The following is a 22,994-nucleotide window of genomic DNA, read 5'->3' on the forward strand; positions in this document are numbered from 1 at the left end:
TTCATCTCTCCTGCTTCAAAAATACCTCATGTCTCTACAAATATTTAAATATTTTAAACGAAAACTAACTCTTAAATAGAAGCTGGCGTTTATTTTAGCTAGTGTGAGCATTATTGGTGCTATTCTCAATGAATATTAGGAATTATACAACTCGAGTTTTGGTTTTCTAATGAAATGCTTTGAAAACGAAATTCTCTCCTGTAAAATACGAGTTCAAATAGTTTTGGTTTCTGACTTCTGTCCAAAAATTACGAAACTGATTCAGAATTTAGATGTAGCATTGGTTCAGGTGATTCAGGTTCTCTTCTTGAACACCATAGTGGTAGTTATTTTGAGTTTTACACAACCTATAAGGTTAATCACTTGGCTTTTATTGAAGTATTTTTCTGGCTAGTCACCAGAGAGCACCCTGATTCCTACAGTTAGTCCAATAATTTATATAAATAGCAGAGTTTATATTAAAGGATTGGTTACACTCTTAATTTATTGACACTTCTTAACACATTTTGTACTTTAATATATTTTTTATATATATACTACTGGGAAAGTTTTTTTAATTTCATCATGTGACGTGAAGTAAATGGAATTTTTGAAGAAGATAATACTATTTTAAAACTATTATTCTAGATGTAGATCTCAAGGAATTGCAGAATTGCTCAGAAGGATTATTTCCTTCAAGGGCACGCATATTTTTAAGAAACTTCTCATTGCTACTAAATTTACGAAACTGTGAATTTGCATTGAATTAAAGAAGGAAATTCGCTAAATTACTTACCTTTTTGTAGACATTTAAATTACATACAGTTATTGAAGGAAAAGTGATTTCATCTGCATGGATTTCTTCAGTAATGGTCATTCGTGGGTAACTGAGGTACGTTCTCACCAGAAAGAAACAATGAAATGTGCATCCCGTCATAGCTAAAAGAAAAACAGTCACCCAAAACACTCGGGTGTACATAGATCTAGCTGTGGCAGCTCTACGAAGGCCATGTGCTGAGCTCTGAATAGCGAATCTTCGGCATAAAGTACAAAAAGAGCTATTTTCCGGTACACGAGATAACTGGGCAGCATTCTGGTAGATATCATTGCTGGAAGACATTGGAGATTCTAAAACTGCTGATGAACTACCTTCAAAAAAAAAAAAAAAAAAAATGTGTTATATGCAAAACAAGAATCACTTGGGGAAACTCTTAAGATTTGTTTAAAAAGGGGATCAAATTGCATTTTTAATCATGGGTCTTAACGAAAGTTTCTATTTAGCTTTAATTTGGACATTTTTTCTTGTGGACTTTCTTTTTCGCTCCCATTCTTAAAGAAAGAAAGGTTAACATATTACTATACAAATGAATGAATATACAAATATTTATTTTAAATTTAATTTATTAAATTAAATTTATTTTAAAGCTTATACGTTAAGCCTTTCAAAACTACTTTTGTCTCTCCGATAGTTAGGAACAGAATTGTGGCTGTTCTTGTTCTACGCCGTGAACCGGAAGTTTCTGTTTAAGACCCCGGAAGCTGATGTCTAAAGGTACAAATAACTGAAATAACTTTAAAATGAGAATTTTTCATTTGAATACTTTTGGTGATGTTCAAAAGATGAATCTTCTGTCTGTTATTAAGCGCTCGGGAACAACTAGTTTTGCAATTTAATTTTCTTATTTGTCAACATTTTCTTTTCCTTCTGTTTGTGTTTGCATTATATTAAACCTACTTTTTGAAAAGTATGTTTTTTTTTTTTTTTTTTTTTACTTTCCTGTTTGAAACAAATTGTAACTTAAAATATTACTAGGGTAATTTTATGAAACTTTCCACAAGTATTCAATGAAATATTATTAATTAAATGGAATAAAAGTTTAGGTTTATATGCATATCTAAAATTTTTCAGACAATTTTCTAAAGGAAAAGAAACAAATTTCTCAAATATAGCTAGTGCATGCACTCAAAGAGGTATATTTAATAGACATTTTACTTTATCACTTAGATTTTAGTGCATTTAATTTCTTATACCTTAATAAATATAAGTGGCAAATATAAAAGTAAAATGTTGATAGTTATCTTTGTGGGAATCTAGTTAATCTTAAAATTTAACGCATTTTTAACCTAAAATGTAAGACAAAATCAAAAATTACACTTTGATATTATGTTTATTATTTTTTCTATCATTTTAAATAGTATTCTGCTAAATAACACCAATAATAGATTTATTTATACTGTTTTCTAAAATTTGGGTGTCGAACGTATTCGGATACCTTAAATTTAAGGTAAGTACTGTAAACAGATGTATGACTTCTAAAGCTAAAAGACAGTTGAAAAGTGAATAAAATTTATTATTATCACCAAAAATAAAACAAAATGCTTAAAGTTCCTCGGATATTCGTACAATATCCCAATATCTCACAGTGGTTATATTTTAAACTACTCAAAACTTTCAACAGAACTTAATTTAAAACAGAAACTCGTAAAGAAAGCTAATCCAATCTCCGCGAATTCGCTATAGTAAACAACAATAGTTTTCTGAAAAACTGAACTGAGATGTTTTCCTCCCGCTTTTTATAAGCATTTTAATCAGCAGGAGAATAGTCTGGTATTTTCTGGATTTTCCCCGAAAAGCAAAAGCGTACAATTACGAGATATCTATTTATTAAATGCACGTGCTCCTGTATTTTTAATTTTTCGGAGTAGCTTTCTCTTGAAATAAGTCTCGTTCTACATTGCACGGTAATATATAACAATTTTAATCATTTCTATTTAAAAATAGCTAAATCAATACAAAAACCGTAACACTGCCCCCTTCCCAAGGATTGCACGTCCCGGGCAGTACAATCCCTGGACAGGAAGCCAAACTTACAACTAAGGCATCAATGGAATAATAAACATTACATTACAATAACAAACAACATAAACAATAATTGCAATAGTAACTTAAAACAATTTAAATACTATCAAATACTAAATATAAGTCAAATCAAATACACATTTAGAAACAAAAAGGACCATGGTCTTACACTATTTACAATTATTTACACTACGTACTATGGCCATAGTAAGGAGCTAATCTGTCGTAATGAACGACTTTAGGTTTACAGCTCGATAACTTATGAATCCGAACACCGACGTTCAGCCTGTTTAGCACTGTATAAGGACCATCTCAAGGTGACTGCAGTTTCAGACAGAGTCCTTTCCGTCGAGTCGGATTTCACAGCCACACCTTGTCTCTTTCGTTGTGTCGATGTCCAGTAGCTCTCGTGTCGTATCGAGTCTTCATCTTCTCCGTCGCCGAGCTGACTCGCTCTCGTGCAAAATTTTGCATCATTTCAAACAGGGCCTGGAGATCTTGGATGTATTCCTCAGGCGCATCTTGAGAGCGACCAAACAAGAGATCACAAGGCAGACGAAGGTCACGACCGATGAGCATTTGAGAGGGGGAATAGCCGGTAGTCTCGTGGACAGCACTGCGGAAGCCAGTAAAACTAAGCGGTAAAGCCAGTAAAAACAGTGGTAACTTCTTGTCCCAGTCCTGTTGGTTTCTAGAAACCACCAATGAGAGGTTATTATGGCTGGTTCGATTGAAACTCTCTATCATGCCGTCCGACTGGGGATGTAATGTCATCGTTTGGGTTTTGTCAATGCCGAGTAGCTTGCAGAGTTCTTTGATTACAGTCGAGGTAAAATTCTTTCCCCCATCGGAATGTAACTGAAGAGGCACTCCGAACCTGGAAATCCAGTGCTGTATCATTACCTCTGCTACTGTGATAGCCTCTTGATCAGGAATAGGATACAGGCCACTTTTGGTGAAGTAATCGATGACAACGAGGATATATTTGTTGCCATCAGCAGTTCGTGGCAGAGGTCCTAAGATGTCAAAGGCGATACGCTCAAAAAGTGCTCCTACATTGTAACGTTGCAGCTTGCCTCGGCTGCGTTTCTTCGGTCCTTTCCGATTTGCACAGGCATCGCAAGATAGGCACCACTTTTGTACGTCATCCTTTGCATTATTTCAGTAAAAGCGCTCACGAAATCTCTGTAAGATCTTCATTATGCCAAAGTGACCTCCTGTAAAGCTGCTACGTAGTTCTTTAAGGATATTCGGGATTTCGGAAGTAGCAGCTGCCATTGGAATATCTTTCTATAATCCAACTCGAATTTCCGGTACAAGACGCCGTTTCGAATATGGAGTGAATCTCAGAGTGCCCAGTATTGTTTTGTTGTAGGAATATAAATCGAAATGTCCTGCCAGATAGGTTTTCGGTTTCATGCCTCCATTAAATCAATTATGGGCTTAATGTCACGATCTTCCAGCTGGTCTTTCCTGACCATCATCATTCCACGGGTCTCGATCAGCCGATGCTGATGTTGTAATTTGTTTTGCGACCGGACTCAGCAGCTCGTATTTCGCTTCGACTCTGGAATAATATCGGCAGCTTTCTGGTCAAGGTCTTCTAGACAGGGCGTCGGCGTTTCCGTGTGATTATCCCTTCCGATAACAGATAGTGATATTCCTGGAGGTCCACCTGGCTATTTGGCAGTCGGGATTCTTGAAATTTAAAAGCCAGGCCAATAATATATGATCCGTGCGGAGCAGGAATATTCTGCCGTATAGATAATGATGGAAATGTTCTACGGCTTTGACTATGGCGACCAACTCTTTCCTGGTGACTCGGTAATTCCTCTCCGGTTTTGACAGGAACTTGCTCGAGCATGCCACTACACGTTTTTGGCCGTCTGTTTCTCGGGACAAAACAGCACCGAGACTTTCATTGCTAGCGTCCGTGTCGAGAATAAATGGTCTGTCGCGCTGAGGATACGTCAGGATTGGAGCAGATGTTAAAGCTTCCTTTAAGTTGTTAAATGCATCCTCGCATTCTTTTCTCCACAAAAACTTTTGCTTGCTCTTCAGCTTGTGAAAGGGTTTTGCGACGGAAGAAAAGTCCTTCACGAATCTCCTATAGTAGGTGCAAAGCCCTAGAAAGCTTCTCAGCTGATGGACATTTTCGGGACGTTTCCGGCTTTAACGGTTGTCACCTTTTCAAGATCCGTGCTACAATTTTGCTGTGATCGTGTGCATTTAATTTGTACTCTGCACAGAAGGCTCTAGCTCCCATTACAAATCTGTTTTATTTACCGCAGTTCAAACTGGCTCATTAATTATATTAATTGCCAGTATAATTCTCTTGTATCAGTATTTGGTAATATGTTTTTACGGAATGCATAAACAGTAGCATTTCTTATCAGAGCATTATGATTTAGTTTCCCTGTACTTTATTCTAAATTTTTATGTGTGGTAATTGGCTTACCAACGTGTTTTAATTAGGCAGTAATTAAACATAAATAGTAATACTATATTATTTGTGTGTATCCCTCTGCATATTATTTATTCCGTGAATGTATAATAGTACTATTACAGCATTCTGGTCACCTTTTGATTATTCTATTTTATTAATTAGCATTAATTAATTTGTTGATCATTACATATTTCTTCGAATAAGAGCACTAGCGTTACTTAAAGTGCAAGTGTGTGTGAATTACGAGCAGAGTTAGTGTCACAGTGAAATTTTACTGCAGTGAAAGGGAATAAGTGATTATTAAGTGCTTGCAGTGATACGTGTGCAAGCAATTAGTGCACAAAAAGTGCATTAGTGACTAGTGCTGATTAGAGTTAGTGTCACAGTGAAATTTTACTACAGTGAAAGTGAATAAGTGATTATTAAGTGCTTACAGTGATAAGTGTGCAAGTAATTAGTGCACAAAAAGTGCATTAGTGACTAGTGCTGATTAGAGTTAGTGTCACAGTGAAATTTTACTACAGTGAAAGTGAATAAGTGATATTAAGTGCTTACAGTGATACGTGTGCAAGTAATTAGTGCACAAAAAGTGCATTAGTGATTAGTGCTGATTAGCACAAGTGCATTTACGTTCAGTGAGTGGATTTACGAGCAGAGTAAGTGTCACAGTGAAATTTTTACTACAGTGAAGTGTATAAGTGATCTTTAAGTGCAACAGTGATACCTGTGAAGCGACTTCTGTGTGTCTCTATGTGATTTTACTCTTTGCATCAAATTCAGTGCGCCATCTCAAGTCCACAATTGTTTCTCGCATTGTATAGTGCAAGTGATTGCTACTATGACACGGCCATCAACCTCAGTGGCTGAGTACAACAATTCTAACTGCGACTCTGATCCGGCAACTCTTGCTGGCTCAGAATTAGACTATCACACAAAAATCAATAAGTTCTGCGAAAGTCTTAGAAAAACAGCCTCCATACAAAGACGAGGCAGATACCTTCTTCCTTCAGACGTAAAGGTATCTCTCCTGGATTTGATAGACGCAGTGCACACTTTGGCACTCGAAGATCCAAATTACATACCGAAACCAGAAGCAGCAGACGCCTGTACCAACACTCCCTCCATAGTCTGTTGCGGTTCATTGCACGGCACAGCTCCCAACGATTCATCAGCGCTTAGCGATACCGTCGTCAGAGTCAAAACATACGCGCAAGCAACCAGACCGAAGCCAAAACATACGGTTTTAATTTATCCCTCTGAGGGTACTGCACAGGGTAATAAGGACCTAAAAGCTGTCCTTAACGAAAATTTCCCTATTTAGAAGCTTGGAGTTAAAATCTCCTCCATTAGAAATCTACAGAAAGGAGGACTAGCTGTAGACTGTGTTTCCAAAGAGGACGTGACCAAGCTCACTACTACTTTACAAAACACGCAGGAACAAGTAATAGTCAAGATCAAGCAACCACTGACTAGACTACCACGAGTGGCTATCCACAACGTATCTCCTGACGTCCAGCCAGAAGAGATAGAAAATGCACTCGCCTCAGAACTCCACCTCACCAAAACAACAGCCAAAGTCATGTACCGACTCAAGGACAGAGGAAACACCGTCAAATGGATACTTGAATGTCAACCAGCGGCATTTAGAAGCCTCCTCCAGTCATCCAAGCTCTTCATTGGGTGGAGAGGACATAGGATTGCTGAGCACTTCGACACAAAATGATGTTTCCGATGCCAGGAGTTTGGCCATCTGCAGCAAAAATGCACCAATAGAATCTACTATGCCTTCTGCTCTGGAAGTCACAGTGTTAAGGACTGTCACGCCAGCAGGCCAACATGCAACAACTGTTCAGACACCAACTATAAAACGCGCAGCACAATGCCATGCAACCATCCGACCTATGATACCAACTGCCCAACGTATGGACGATACATCGAACGCGTCAGAAGGAGCACTCTCTATGAATAATGAACAAGAGCCGAACAGCACGACAAGAGAACAAGCGATACGCGGGCCAACCCAAGAAACTTCAAGTGCGGAAGCTAATTCTAATCAAGCACAGATAAAGTGCACACAAATTAACTTACAACGGGCGGTAGCCGCGACCACGCAGGTAGTCCAGCATGCTATTCAATATAACTTAGATTTCTTGATAATTCAAGAACCTTATTGTCGCGAGGGCCAAGTGGCAAGCCTACTACTGGCATGGAAAATTTTTCAGAAGAAAGCCAATGCAGAACAAGCACCACGGGCAGCCATTGTCTGCTGCAACCCCTCCTGGTCTCCATACGTAGTAACCACAGAAAGAGACTTCGTTACTATTCTAGTCATCTTTGAAGAGCAGCAATTCCTCCTAACCTCAGTCTACTGCCCGCCCACGGAAGGTCTTACGGATGTGACTTGCAACTTTATACGAGTGAAAGAGAAATGCCTAACAGTACCTCACGTCGTTGGAGGAGATTTCAATGCACATAATATTATATGGGGCTACCAAGACACAACGCCTAAAGGGAGAGACATGGAAGACTTTATGGCCTGTCACGATCTACATGTACATAATAGTCAAGGGGCACAACCAACCTATGACAATACATATCATAAAGGATGGCCTGATCTTACACTCTCAACTGCTAATTTTGCTAACAACTTTAGCTCATGGGATGTTCTAGATGATGAGAGTAACTCAGATCATCGATACATCCACTTCACACTAACACTTGAAGCCAGCATTAATATCCTCCAGAGATTCAAACTACCGGGCGGAAAGATACGACGACTGAAGAATGCCTTTCAGGAGCTGCTCATCAGAGAAGAAGACATACTAGAAGAGCTTACCAAGCCCCAAGAACTGGATGATTACACAGACCACATTCTGTCATTACTCAGACAAATATGTCAGCAGATCCTCCCTACAAGGACCGCCAAAAAACTCCAAGGCATATCCTGGTGAACGGGAAGACTGAGAGAGATGAAACAGAGGTGCAGAGCTCTGCGCCGCCGCCTCAGATCTGCTACCAACGAAATTGTAGCTTCCAACATCCTTACGGCCTTTCGGCAAGAAAGGGCCGCCTACAAGAAAGCAATTCTTGAAGCTAAAATTAATAGCTGGAGATCTTTCTGCACCAGTAACAGTAATCCATATGGAATTTTACACAAACTGGCAACGCAGATCTTCCAACCAGCGCAAGTACCAGTTCAACCAACAGCACCACATACTATGGACGTAGCGGCCTCCACCGCCAAGGAAGTTTTAAATGCTATCTTTCCCACAGATGATACACAAGCAGATACTTCAGAACAGAGGCAAATTAGACAAGATACAAGGTCGCCATGCACACCGAACGATATACAGTTTTCTGCACAGGAGATACGTAATATCTTCCGGTATCTGCCACTAAAAAAGGCCCCGGGTCCAGACGGACTCGATTACGCAATTATCAAAGTTGCATATCAGGCACGACCATCCTACTTCCATAAATACTACAACCAGCTTCTGCATTATAAAATATTCCCCACAGCTTTCAAAAAAGGCAATGTGGTATTATTTTTAAAAAAGGATAAAGACCCCCTAGTATCGAGTTCCTTTAGGCCAATTTGCCTTCTGTCGGAGATGGGAAAGATTTACGAGAAGCTCATCGTCAACAGGCTAAAATTTCATCTACATCAATACCAAAACATTAGCCCAAGACAATTTGGCTTCAAACAAGGCAGTTCTACCACTCATGCCCTGCAGCGAATCCATGAAGTCATAATTCAGAACAAATCGCAGGGCTACCAGACGGCTTTTATATCGACAGATTTGCAAAGTGCGTTCGATACCCTCTCAGGCAGGCCCTCAGAGAGGCAAGATGCTCAAGAAATATCTATCAAGTTCTGGACAACTATCTGGAAGACCAGCAACTGATGATCTCTAACAACACTAGTACTGTTTCAATAACACAAGTGAGAGGATGTCCACAGGGGTCCTGTGCAGGGCCTCTGCTATGGAACCTCACCTTTAATAAAGTCTTAGAGGCAAGGTGGCCACAACATACTGTGTTAGTTGCATACGCGGACGACGCGGCATTACTGGTCAGAGGCCGCACACGCGCTGAGCTTGAAGCCCATGGCAGTGAGTCATGCACTATCTTTGCCAACCTCTGCGAAGAGCTAAAACTCAAAATATCCACCACAAAGTCCACTGCTATCATCTTTCCAAGAAAGGGTACAAATCCAACACGTAGCCCATGTATCAAACTACAAGGCCGGAATATTAAGGTCGTAAAAACTTTAAGATACCTTGGGGTAATATGGGACCCAGGTCTGACTTGGCTTCCGCATATCCAGGCACAAAAGATTAAAACATCTGCAATTGCCAGGAGATCACGACAATTCCAAGGCCGGAACTGGGGACGGAATCCCCACATTCAAAAGGTACTTTATAAAACTGTAGCTGAGAAGGTGGCACTCTATGCGGCAGCTATATGGGCACAACCCATGACCGCACGCAAGGTTAAGCAACTCCTATCACTACAGCGCCCATTCGCCATAGGCTTATACAGAGCCTACCGCACCACTGCAACTTATGCAGCACTCACCTTGGCAGGCATCATACCACTTCATATCCAAGCGGAGCTAGAGGCCACATATACTAAAATAATACATCTACAGAAAGACGCAACCTTTGCAGGCACCTTACATAGCCCTGCAAATTACGAACATCCATGTACTCCTCTCCACACGCACCCAGCACACAAGGGACTTGGCATTCACCCTATCCTCAAACCGTCACGAAGTCAACCAGAAGGAAACCTTAATATGCACGCGTTCTACACAGATGGCTCGAAAACTGCTGAGGGTGTAGGTAGTGCCTTTATATACTACAGGCAAGGCCATGCTGCACACCATTGGAAAGGGTACCTCAATCCAAATAATAGCATTTTTCAAGCAGAAGTAGTTGCCATAACAGCTGCCATTGAATACGTGGCGCTCAACAACATCACACATGTGCAGCTTTATACAGACAGTATGTCGACACTGCTTGCTCTTGACAAACATAGTCACGCCTCCCCGCTCATAATACGACTGCAGCATATCCTAAAAGATAATTGGCATGCACATGTTGACCTAGTATTGATTAAAGCCCATGCAGGTAACATGGGTAATGAGACAGCGGATGAACTCGCTAAAGAGGCTGCTTCGAACCAAAATGCCAGACCGATATCAGTATCAGCACCACCATCTTTCCTCAAAAGTCAACTGCGAAATGCCGCTATCCAGTGGTGGCAAAGAGAATGGGATCAGGGCGACACGGGAAGGAGAGCGCATAGCTTCTTGCCAAAAGTAACCACGGAGCGCCTTATGGCAATTGCTCCCCTTACCAACTTCATTACTGGTCATGGTCCCTTCCCCGATTACTTCTACCGCCGCACCATCTCAACCACGGATCGCTGTGTTTGCGGGGGTGAGGGGTCACCGAACCATTATATCTTTCAGTGCCCACTCACGGAACAGTTCCACTTCCCGATACCAGCCAATATCTCAGCATTTCACAAGTTCCTAGCCAAAACAGAGCGGCCATAAATAAAATCTGCAAAATGATAACCACCATTGCAGCATATGGCCAGGACCTCTGTCAACCAGAGTAATAGGGCTTACATGCATTACTTGCACTGACATATGCACTCTAATGCTCTACCATCTAATCTCTGACTGCATAGGGAGCAGAAGAAAATTGAACACCATTTTTAGGTGTTTAATTTTCTTCTTTTGTTATAACCTATTAAGTGGGTTTTTTTTACCGTGCCTGTATGTTAATTCAAATGTACTTCAAATGCCAGATGTTAAACAGTTGCCCCTGTATGGCCATGTATCCACACTTATAACCATTAAATAAACTCCAGGGGAGGACGCAGGACATATGCCTGTTAACCTCTGTTAAACTTCAGGCGTCCCCGTCCTCCGTCACCTGTCACCTGCAGGGAGCTCCATTAATATGTCCTATTATGAAAACTTCATTACTGCAGCCTCTCACTGCAGAAATCGGAAGCGCTTTAAGCTGGGTCTTTTCATTATCTGGCAACCTCCGCCCCGCGAGATGCCCACTAATTAGTTTCCCTACTGCTTGGTAGGAGCGTTCTTAACATCCGTACCCTGGGGTGTTCTGCAGTTCCGTCGTATGTGTCCTTCAGTTCCCCAGTTACAACATATTAAGGTCGGTTTCTTGTCACTAATATTCCGTCTCAAGGCATTGAGTTGTCGGGTTAAATCATCAGCCATTTAATCCTCTAGCTTTTGGTCTTGAGCAATTCTGACTGGGTGGTGGTCTCTAGGAGTTGCTTGCTGGGCTGCCTCGAATTTCATGGCGTACACTAGAGCGCTTTTTAAATCCTTCACATCCGCCATTCTCAGAGCTTTCTGTATTTCAGAATCCCGGGTGCAATCAATGAAATATTGCGGCGACAGGATTTCTCTTTTTTCTGTTGGGCACTCCGAGAAAGCGAGGTGGGACGGCCTTTCAACATGCGTGGTGAGCTCCTGGAGCTTTTCCGTGGGCTTCTGTTGACGCGATTTTAATTGAAGCCTGCTGTAGTCTTTTAAACACTTTTCCCTAAAGCGCAGCTCCAAAGCACCGGACAGAGCTTCGAAGTCCAGTCTCTAGTTTTCGGTAACCATTCGCTTCCGCCAGTATAAAAAAATTGTATCATACCTTTGCCAAGAGGTCTTCCCATCATATGTAGATAACTTCAGAGAGAGACAATGTGGCATGTGTCAAAATTTAAAGCCCTCCGAATTGCTTCTTGCTGTCGCTATGCATCGCTTTAATGCGTCAAATTCTTTGGCGACGACAGCAGAAACCTTGTCTTCAATTTGTTGTTCGATTTGTACTTGCACGACAGAAACTCTTCAATTTGTTGCTCTATTTGTTGTTGGACGGCCGAAACTCTTCCTTCGATTTGTTCTTTAACGGAAGAAACTCGTTCTTCAAATGTGTCCAACTTTATTTTCAACAGCGTCAATTCTGCCTTCCATAGCCTCGAATTTGTTTTGTATTACGCAGGTAATTTCTCTTCTCATCTCCTCTTGACCTGCTTCAATCTTTATTTAAACAGTCTTCATTTCCTCTTTAACAGATTCTTCCCTCTTTTCTTGAACGGTTTCATCTCTTCCTTAACGGATTCTTGGCCAACATTCACCTCCTCTTTAACTGAGTTGACGGCCCCTTCCATCTTTGGTGCGCCCACCAGCGGCCGAGCGGTAAAGTCGCTGAACACTGGTAGTTCGGTCCGAGGTTCGAATCCCGCGAACGGGCTGGCTGCATGGGTGTTTTCGTGGTTTTCCCCATGTGTAACGTGTATACGAGCCAGTTTCCCTTAGAAAGTCCTCCACGAAAGGCATCCCTCCTCTTAGGCAGATAGCCCTAGTGTGCTTTGCCATAATTAAATACACCACACCACCACCATCTTTGGTGCAATTTAATGGCAGTTGCAAATGAGTATGACAGAGGATAGTTTCGATCGACTTGGAACTTCTGAAAGAATTTTAAAACTATATACGAGGTTACAGTGCTTGTTCTAAGAACCTGCTTAGAAACGAAGATATTCCTGATCACGAAATTCCTCTCTGGTCAGTTTTAGTTGCTCAGTCCAATGGAAATGGCAAAGGATTCCTCAAGTGTATGTGTAAAACAAAGTGCCAAAATATGAAATGTCTTTGAGTGAAAAAAGTAACGAAGTGAATTCAAAATTAAGACACAATAACACGCCGAATAAATACTAATTCAGAAGTCAAACAACAAAAATCAGCGTTAATTTACAAAATTTTCACAGGACTAGTTTCGATGGTTTTACCGAACCATCATCTTCAGCTGCAAAACCGCAAATGAACAAAATAGGAAATAATGTTTAGATAAGATAAGAAAGCCTGGACAAGAATAAGCAAGTGGCGCCATCTGTTGGCGAAACCAGAACTAAAACATAATTTCTCTAAAAGCCGAAGGCAAATTTGGATTGGAATTAGGATCGTTAACTAGAACAGAAAGATTTTTATGAATGTGAAATGCCTCTAGAAAATCCAGTTCTCCAATGGAAGATGTTTTTTGAATAATTTTGGCAGCAGAAAAATTGAAAGTGTGATTTTCGGACCAACAATGTTGAGCAACAGAAGACTTCTGTGTTTCCTTTTTTCTAACATATGCCTCATGTTCTTTGACGCGAAATTTTAAGGCTCTCTTAGTTTGGCCAATGTAAATTAAACCGCACTGGCAAGGAATCCTATAAATACCCCAGGAATTCATATCCGGAATGGGGTCCTTGAGTATAGAAGTTGGAATTTTATTGATGGGAGAGTAAACAACCCGAAAGTTAAATTTCTGCAAAATATGTGCAACTTTATAGCTAATTGATGGAAAGAAGGGAATGACAACAGAATTTTTATAATCTCCTAAAATAAGAGTGTGGCTTTTAGTGTGTTGAGATGAGAATTTTTTAACTGCTTGATTAATAATGTTGGGTGAAAAGCCCCTGTCAATAGCTATTGCTTTTAAATAATTTAGTTCTTCATCAAGGGCTAGTTTGGAGGAGAAAACTTGAAGAGCACGGAAAACATAGGAATAAAATGAAGCTAACTTTTGTTTAGTCGGATGACATGATTTAAAGTGTGGTGGAAGGCAAACCGATGAAGGTTTACGGTAAACTGTAGTACTGAAGTTGGATGCGTTACGTGTGACCAGAATGTCGAGAAACGGAAGAGAATTGCAAGTCTCAAGTTCAAAAGTGAACTGAATAGCAGGATCAATAGAATTCATTGTTGAAAGAACTCTATTTAAATCATCTTTATTACCTTCAAACAGGGTAAAAGTATCGTCTACGTAGCGGAACCATGCCGGGAAGTTTAAAGTCTCAAATAATTTTGATTCATAATAATGCATGTAGATATCAGCCAGGATGGGACTGAGGGGGCTTCCCATGGCTAATCCCTCAGTTTGCTTGTAATATTTATTTTGGAAAACAAAATGTGTTTGTTTCAAACAGAGTTGAGTGAGAGAAATTAGCTCATCAATTTCGATGCAAGAGAAATGAAATTCGCGAAGTCTGGTTTCTAGACATCTTAATGCACCCTCCACTGGGACATTGGTGAATAATGATTTTACATCAAAAGAAACCATGAGTAAATTACGAGGAGAAATGTTTTTAACCTTTTTTACAAACTCTATTGAATTTTTTATGGTGTAAATGTTATTGTCTAATAGAGTGGAAAATCTAGAAACTAAATATTTAGCTAATGGATACGAGGCAGTACCTAAATTTGATACAATAGGGCGGAAAGGAATACCACTTTTATGAATTTTGGGAAGAGCATATAATCTGGCACAATTCGCAACAGATGGGATAAGCGAATGTTTTAAGTTGCTTGAAATGATTTGCGAAGATTTGATCGCAGTTTTTATTTTGGATAAGTCCGAAGGTGAAGGATCTTTAGGGATCGGATTATATGGTCCTTCGTTTAAGAGTTTAGTGACACCATCGATGTAAGTGTTCTTATCCATGACGACTATCTGGCCACCTTTGTCGGCCTTTGAAATGACAATATCCGGGTTAGAATGAATCTCGCGCATTGTAGCTCTTTCTCTCGCAGTTAGATTTGGTTTCAAAGGTTTATTATTGAATTTCACATTATGAGCGATAAGATGCCTAATCATTTCTTTCTGTGAATCTGAAACTTTACTGAACTTGAAAGCTTTTTCGATAGGAGCCAAAATCTTTGGAATCGAGGGTTTACAGGTTTGTGAGAAGTTAAAATTATATTTTAGAATTCTCTCTTGTTCTTCTGAAAGACTAACATTAGAAATATTAACTATTGGCTTGATGTTTACAATGGGAAGATTTTTTGAACTACTTGGACTGGAAGACTGTAAAAGAAGTTTTTCGAATTTAACTGCAAGGGTGTTTTTATGACGGTTAACTGCATTCTCCGTTCTGGACCAAGACTTTTGTTCAAGGGCAGTGAATTTTGGATATGTTTTAGCGAGTTCCAGATGAAGCTTATAGAGTTCATGTTCAATTTTGGACAATTGCTGACGTGTATCCCTTATCACGGACCGAAGTAAGGCAAGTTTGCAATTTAACAGAATTCTTGAAACGCGACTCGAAGGTTTTTGATTAGATTTGATTTGAATAAAATTGGGGATCAATTTTTTACATTTACATTTAAGTAAAAAGTCAAGATGATTCAGGAATTTTTGCCGTTTCAGGCGTAATTTAGTGAAACGATTAACGGATGAAGGCATGATAAACAATGCAGAAAATCAAACTAAATTAACTGAGCTGATTTTTGTTGTTTGACTTCTGAATTTGAATTCAAAATGTCATACAAGCCTACCATGTTCCAAAAAATACGTTGTTACTTTTTATGTGAAATGTTTTTTAATAAAAATGCATACGTTTGTTTCGTACAACTGTCATTTTTCTTTATATATTTTGAATAAAAATTTCTTAATGGCACTCTTTAATTATTTTTTCGAAACAACATTTGTATTTTTGAGGAGTGAACGTAGCGTTATAATTAACTTTTTTCATACTTTGCCTAAAGAGCATTTCTCACTCTATAGAATGCCTAAGTATTATATACAATATGTATGTAAAGTATATAATAATTCTCATAGTTCATACTTTGTTTGAAAACGCTAGGCATTCTATAAAATGCCTAGGTATTCTATGGAATGCCGTCATTTCATACTTTGCCGGTAACATGCATACATATATACAGGGTGTTTATAACGTCTCGTTATAATGGTGCGTTATAACGTCTCGTTATAATGGTTACTTGTTAATCGTCATAATGGTGCGCATATGGGGATCTGAAAACCCCCATGAATACCGTGAGGCACAAAGGGATTCCCCAAAGATTAATGTGTGGTGTGGACTAATGCACGACCGAGTCACTGGGCCTTTCGTTTTTACAGAAAAGATGGTCTCATCAGTCGTATACTTAGACATGTTGGAAAACTTCGTATTTCCACAACTAGAAGAGCTTCAGCCACATGTCTTTTTGCAACAAGATGGTGCACCACCTCATTGGAGTACCACCGTTCGTAGTTCTTTGAATGACCATTTTACAGGAAGATGGATTGGGCGAGGAGGTCAAATTCCTTGGCCACCCAGATCACCTGATATAACGCCACTGGACTTTTTCCTTTGGGGATTCGTAAAGGACAACGTTTACAGGAGGAGGGTGTCGAACATTCATGACCTAAAAGCCAGAATTACAACCGCAATGGCCACTATGAATGTCGACATGCTTGCCGGTACCTGGCGTGAAATTGAATATCAACTTGATATTCTCCGTGCGACGAAGGGGGCACACGTGGACGTTCATTGACAATGGTCATGAGGCTTTTTGAGTCTATCTAACCATTTATGTTATTAATTTTAATCTATCTTTATTATTTAATGAGTTATTAAACATCAAAATGGGTCCGAGACTTTATAAATACCTTGTATATAACGCTCTTTTAATACTGGCATATTTAAAATAAATCTGTCATTGCTGGGCCCACCAGCGGTAGTACGGTCAAACCATTATTAAAGAAAGTAATATACAGGTTAAACTGGTGCAAGAGGTGGGCACTTCGGTTGCCTTACTTTTTATGGCTGGTGGACTACATGTTTGCTTGGCAAAAACCAACTTAGAAAAACAGATGATTTCAGTTTAAAATTCTGTAAGGGAATACTAGTTCCTCAATTCTCTTTCTAAAGCAGTGGTTCTCAACCTTTTTTGCCTCTGCAACCTTTTCGCCATTACTAGATGAATTTTGATGTTTAATAACTCATAAAATAATGAAGATATAAACAAACTTATGGCATTTATTGATAGAATAACTTATATATTTTCCTTTCCAGGTTTGAATAGTAATTCCAGGTTTGAATTGTTACTTTTGTAAATATCGTTTGCGCGTGTGGTTAATTTCAGATAATTTCATTTTCCAGTCTAAATACCTGTACTTTTCTAAATATCGTCTGCTTATTAATTGCATTTTTCTCTCTTTTGTTTTTGGCAACTATTGCAATGTTATGTTTATTTTTGATGTGTTTGTTCTAGTATTTTTGTATGTGATGTTTTATTCGACCGGATTTTAAGGAGAATGCATACACCACAAGAGGAAGCACAGATTTTATGGTGGTTCATAGAAACAAAATCCATAATGCAAACACAGAGAAATTCCAGAAGAATTTACCAAAAAGATCATTCATCCAAAAGCAGCATCTTGCGATGGAAAAAGAATTTTCTAGAAACTGGAAGTATCGCAGATAAGGAACGTTCCGGACGTCCGTGCACAAGTGATTTTCATGTTGAGCGTGTCAGAGAGACATTTTTACACAATCCTAGAAGATCTGTGAGGTCAGCGGCAAGAGAATTGGATATGCAAATTTCGACGGTGTACAAGGTTTTTAAAAAAATTAGGACTGCATGCACACAAAGTTCAAATTGTTCAAGTTTTGGAACCGGACGATAGGCCTAGGAGGATGGCCTTTGCAACAGATATGCTAAGGAGGATAGAAGATGATGCTGAATTTCTGAAGCGCATAATGTTCTCCGACGAAGCATCCTTTCATCTTTCTGGCATTGTTAATCGTCATAATGGTGCGCATATGGGGATCTGAAAACCCCCATGAATACCGTGAGGCACAAAGGGATTCCCCAAAGATTAATGTGTGGTGTGGACTAATGCACGACCGAGTCACTGGGCCTTTCGTTTTTACAGAAAAGATGGTCTCATCAGTCGTATACTTAGACATGTTGGAAAACTTCGTATTTCCACAACTAGAAGAGCTTCAGCCACATGTCTTTTTGCAACAAGATGGTGCACCACCTCATTGGAGTACCACCGTTCGTAGTTCTTTGAATGACCATTTTACAGGAAGATGGATTGGGCGAGGAGGTCAAATTCCTTGGCCACCCAGATCACCTGATATAACGCCACTGGACTTTTTCCTTTGGGGATTCGTAAAGGACAACGTTTACAGGAGGAGGGTGTCGAACATTCATGACCTAAAAGCCAGAATTACAACCGCAATGGCCACTATGAATGTCGACATGCTTGCCGGTACCTGGCGTGAAATTGAATATCAACTTGATATTCTCCGTGCGACGAAGGGGGCACACGTGGACGTTCATTGACAATGGTCATGAGGCTTTTTGAGTCTATCTAACCATTTATGTTATTAATTTTAATCTATCTTTATTATTTAATGAGTTATTAAACATCAAAATGGGTCCGAGACTTTATAAATACCTTGTATATAACGCTCTTTTAATACTGGCATATTTAAAATAAATCTGTCATTGCTGGGCCCACCAGCGGTAGTACGGTCAAACCATTATTAAAGAAAGTAATATACAGGTTAAACTGGTGCAAGAGGTGGGCACTTCGGTTGCCTTACTTTTTATGGCTGGTGGACTACATGTTTGCTTGGCAAAAACCAACTTAGAAAAACAGATGATTTCAGTTTAAAATTCTGTAAGGGAATACTAGTTCCTCAATTCTCTTTCTAAAGCAGTGGTTCTCAACCTTTTTTGCCTCTGCAACCTTTTCGCCATTACTAGATGAATAATCCCCCCCTTTTTTTAAACTTGAAAAATACTCATACATTTGTTTAAATTTAGATATTAATGTGTTTTATAAATTAAATGAGAAAAAGTGTAGAAAATATTGATGAACATTAAAACTTGAATAAAAGTTTTTTTTTAAATATTTATATAGTATATACTGATAAACTAAATACTTAACTGGTAAAAAGGCTAACCGCATTCCCTCTTTTAACTGTAGAACCCCCCTTTTAGAGGATGTTATAACCGAAATTTGCCATTAATATCATATGGGACTGAATGAAAGGTTTGTGCCCTATGCTCCTACAGTCGAAACTCGAACCTCGCTATGACGAATTTCAAGAGACCTGAAGTTTGGTTCGCTATAAACGGTGGTTTACCGAATCGAATGGGTAAAGAAAAATCCATTATTTAACAAAACCAAGTAAAAATTAAATAATGAATCCCTAAAATAACCTAATTAATTTATCAAATCAACCATAAGAAGTGAAAAATAAATCTAACGTTATAGCCTGCTAAAAAATAAGATTAAGCTTTAATTACAAATATATTGAGGTGTTATTAAATTTATTAGTTGCTCTTTTGCAGTTTTACTGTAAGTTAATCATTTTAGATGATTAATTGCTTAGAATAAATATCATGGTTCTGAATCTTCCCTCGAATTACACATTTATAATTACGAATAATTATTTTATCCATGAAAATACAGAAATACTAAAAATGAATTAGAAAAAAATATTGACGAATTTGCCTTTAATTTAAATTTTGAGTACAAAAATTATCTAATTTTTCTCCTGGAGTGATGCAGATTGCAAGAAACTTTTATCCATATTTTTGCCGAAAATTGAAGAGATTCTATCACTTACGGTTTTACAGTTTATATGAATAAAACCTTAAAATAAAATGCATCGTAGCCTTAGTTTTGAGTTCACTTTTTGCGTATTGTGTTTACGTAACATTTTCATCAGCATTTCTCATTTTAGTTTTTGTCACAGTATTTTCATCACTTGGATCGTCAAGTGTAACATCATCATTTGCATGACTGAAAAACTTCATATCATATTCTGAAAACAATGAAACGGCATTTTTTTCCCCTAGCAGCGATAAACAAATAATCACTTTCATCTTCCTCTTCAAAACCCTTTGCTAAACCAGTATACCGAAAACAATTTTGGATAGTTGATTCTGTAACAAGTTTCTTAGTCTCTATCCTTGAAAAATAAAAATTCTATCTTAGCATCAACATTGAATAGCGCTCTGTCTGACAGCTCATAGAATTTGAATGGGATCAAAGAACTCATTCGGATTCTTTGTTTCATTGGTCATGTACACCATACGGTGACCTAAGATGAGCTAACTGTTTCCACATTAAAATTCACCTGAGCTACATTAAAATTCAGAGTTCACACCTGTCTTACACAGCTATAGTTTAGAACACTCAGAGAACTGGGGGTGAAAATAAAAGAAAAGTAATGTAAAAGTTAAAGTCATTTATGAATGGAATATAAATCCTAACATTTAAAATATAGATGATTGGAAGAATTAATAATTTTTTTCGTTAAAAATTGTAGAAATTCTGAAAAAAATATGAATAATACAAAAAATGCTTCAATTGAAAATATCCTTATAGTTCGATACATCCGATTTTCATACCTTTGCAAGTTTGCTATAGCAATATGACATAACAATAAATGTATGTCATATTGCTTAAGAGATGGAACCAAAGGGTTTATTCATTGTGTCCGGAAGTTCATTAAGTCGGGATCGTTATAGCGCGTCTCAAGTGTACTAAGATTTAGCATATATTTCCCGAGATAAAAAATAACAAAAAATTAAGAATGGTATGCTACAGTTAGAAATGATTTAATTAGTTAAGCATTCTTCTAAAAAGGTCACCAATTAATGACTCCGTGTTTAATTTTTGCTGAAGTAAAACAGAGCACGGTATGCGATGAAATTAGATGGAACTTAAAAAAGAGAGATTTGTAATTAAAACAAGAGATTAAAAAGCGCAAAATCAAAACTAAACTTCCATCTTATATACAGAGTGAAACACAGCTGATGGTCACAATTGTAAGGGGTGACAGAACATGACGAAAATAACAATTTCATAAAACAATGCGTTGTGAAATGTAAACATGAAAACACAGTAGTAAGTACAAAAAACACGGGAAACAAAAGTAATTTTAATCACTGATATTTACAAAAAAATAGAGTTTGACATTTACATCAGTTGTTGATTGTTCGAATGAATGAACAACAACTGCAATACAATGATGATGGAGACTGATTTTCCTAATGACCTTGTCGTCCGAGTCGCAACTGCAGAATTATATGTGACACTCCAGACAATCTTCCAAACTTAACTGTCTCCCACAGTGTTAATGCATACGCAGGACAGTGGCTCTCCTCCTTGTTGTATGTATGACATTTATAGCCTGCTGTCAAAGGACTTTGCAATGTATAGTATGTATTACTCATTTAGCTTTTGCAACGTCTTGTGAAGAATTACTCATCCTGGTGCTTAAACATTGAAAAGATTTTTCACATTTGCAGTTTAAATTAGGTTAACTGATTAAGGCAAAGCAACTCGAGGGCTACCTGCCTACGGAAAGGGATGTCTTCATGGTGGACATTTTGAGGGAAAATGGCTCGTATTCACGGTACGCATGGAAAAACCCACGAAAGCTCTCCCAAGTAGCCAACCCATTCGCCAAGATTCAAACAGAACTACTGATGTTCAGCGACTTTACCGCTTGGATACTTACTGTTGGGCATTTCAGAGCTGGAAGAAGAACGAATTAAGCAATCTAAGAGTCCTTCACTTTATGAGGTAAAATTGCCAGGGAAATAAATAAATTGGCTAAAACAGGAAACTGGAAAAGTGCGATTCTGATAATGGTCCCCTTTTTTGTACTATAATATCGTAAATATGTCAGAAAATTCTGTAATTATTCTTCGATTAATCTCAAAATTTTTATTTATTGCAATATTTACTCAATGATCTTTTTCGTGTAGCATTTTTGAAAGTTCCCTTATTTTCCGTCTTATTTAAAATTTACATTTCTGTAAAATAATAACGATTTACTTCAATTATTAATAGTCTGTTTATGGAACGTAAAGTTAAAAATATGATCAACCTTTTTAGAGGCGGTATATAAAATAATTTAAACTGTGGTAAAATTTTGCATGAATTGTAACTTATGGACCCTAAGAACACAAAATTGAGACTTCAAAAAAATCTAGAGCGAAATCCTGAATTTTGAGAGCCGGTATATATTTTATGCCGGTGCCCCTCTAACTGCCACATTTTGTATTTAAATTAATTTTGCGTTCTTTTGATGTGTGTCTATAGATATGCGTGCTTGAATATAGTTTATATAAGTCTGAAGACAGAAACTTTTAAAATTTCGCTAGAAATTTAAAATTATGAAAATTAAATTTATGTTTCTATGCACTTTGATGATGAAACCCACCTCAACATACTTATGTAAAATATGGGCAAAAAGCTTTTGATTTAAATTCAATATTATTAGTTTATGAAAAAAATTTAGCAAATATAACACTGCTTGTGTGAAGCGTATCATGCTGTAACTGAACTAATATAATGTTACAAGGAGATGTAACTCAGCCGAAAAATAAAAAATTGAAAAATGAAACAACGACTCAGCTGAAAAAGAATGTTGCATTTTTGAAGTTATTATATTTTATGCTTTAGATAATATATAAAAAAGACCATGCTTCATGCTAAGATACCAAAAATCGCTCCCCTCCCACACACACACTTTAGATCATCGAGGACATTAAGGCCCCTTTTTTTATTTTTTTGTAAATATAGGTTGTAATACATATTTTTCTTCAGGAAGAAACGCCATTCTTTTAACGGCGTTTGATTTTCAACCCCTTTGGCCTCCTAGGGGGCCCTTTTCAATTTCTGGATAAATTTTGATTTGCATCTAACACTGGCCTTAGAAATACTTTTCCTTCTTTCACAAACAGTGAAAATTTATTTCGAAAACCACCTATTCGTATCCTAACCCAGAGGGAAAATTTCTCTTGTGTTCCCTAGTCTCTCAAATTAACAAAGACCTAAAGAATAGAAGCACGCTTTCAAATCAGCA

The 22,994-nt window shown here is 38.2% G+C and overlaps 1 protein-coding gene across 3 annotated transcripts in view; it reads right to left on the reverse strand.

The window, feature by feature from the left end:
• The window catches only part of LOC118202943 (acid-sensing ion channel 4-A-like), a 100,077-nt gene that overhangs the window by 48,373 nt on the left and 28,710 nt on the right, over nt 1–22,994 (reverse strand). For all 3 annotated transcript variants that reach the window (XM_035375185.2, XM_035375178.2, XM_035375159.2), the window contains one exon: nt 776–1,128. In XM_035375185.2, coding sequence (XP_035231076.1) covers nt 776–1,099 — 324 coding nt within the window. In that variant the 5' untranslated portion in view covers nt 1,100–1,128. The remainder of the gene's footprint in view (nt 1–775; nt 1,129–22,994) is intronic.

This window comes from Stegodyphus dumicola, chromosome X2 (genome assembly GCF_044657685.1).
Source record: "Stegodyphus dumicola isolate Sdum_Otavi_A_Nest chromosome X2, ASM4465768v1".
NCBI classification, from domain to species: Eukaryota; Metazoa; Arthropoda; class Arachnida; order Araneae; family Eresidae; genus Stegodyphus; species Stegodyphus dumicola.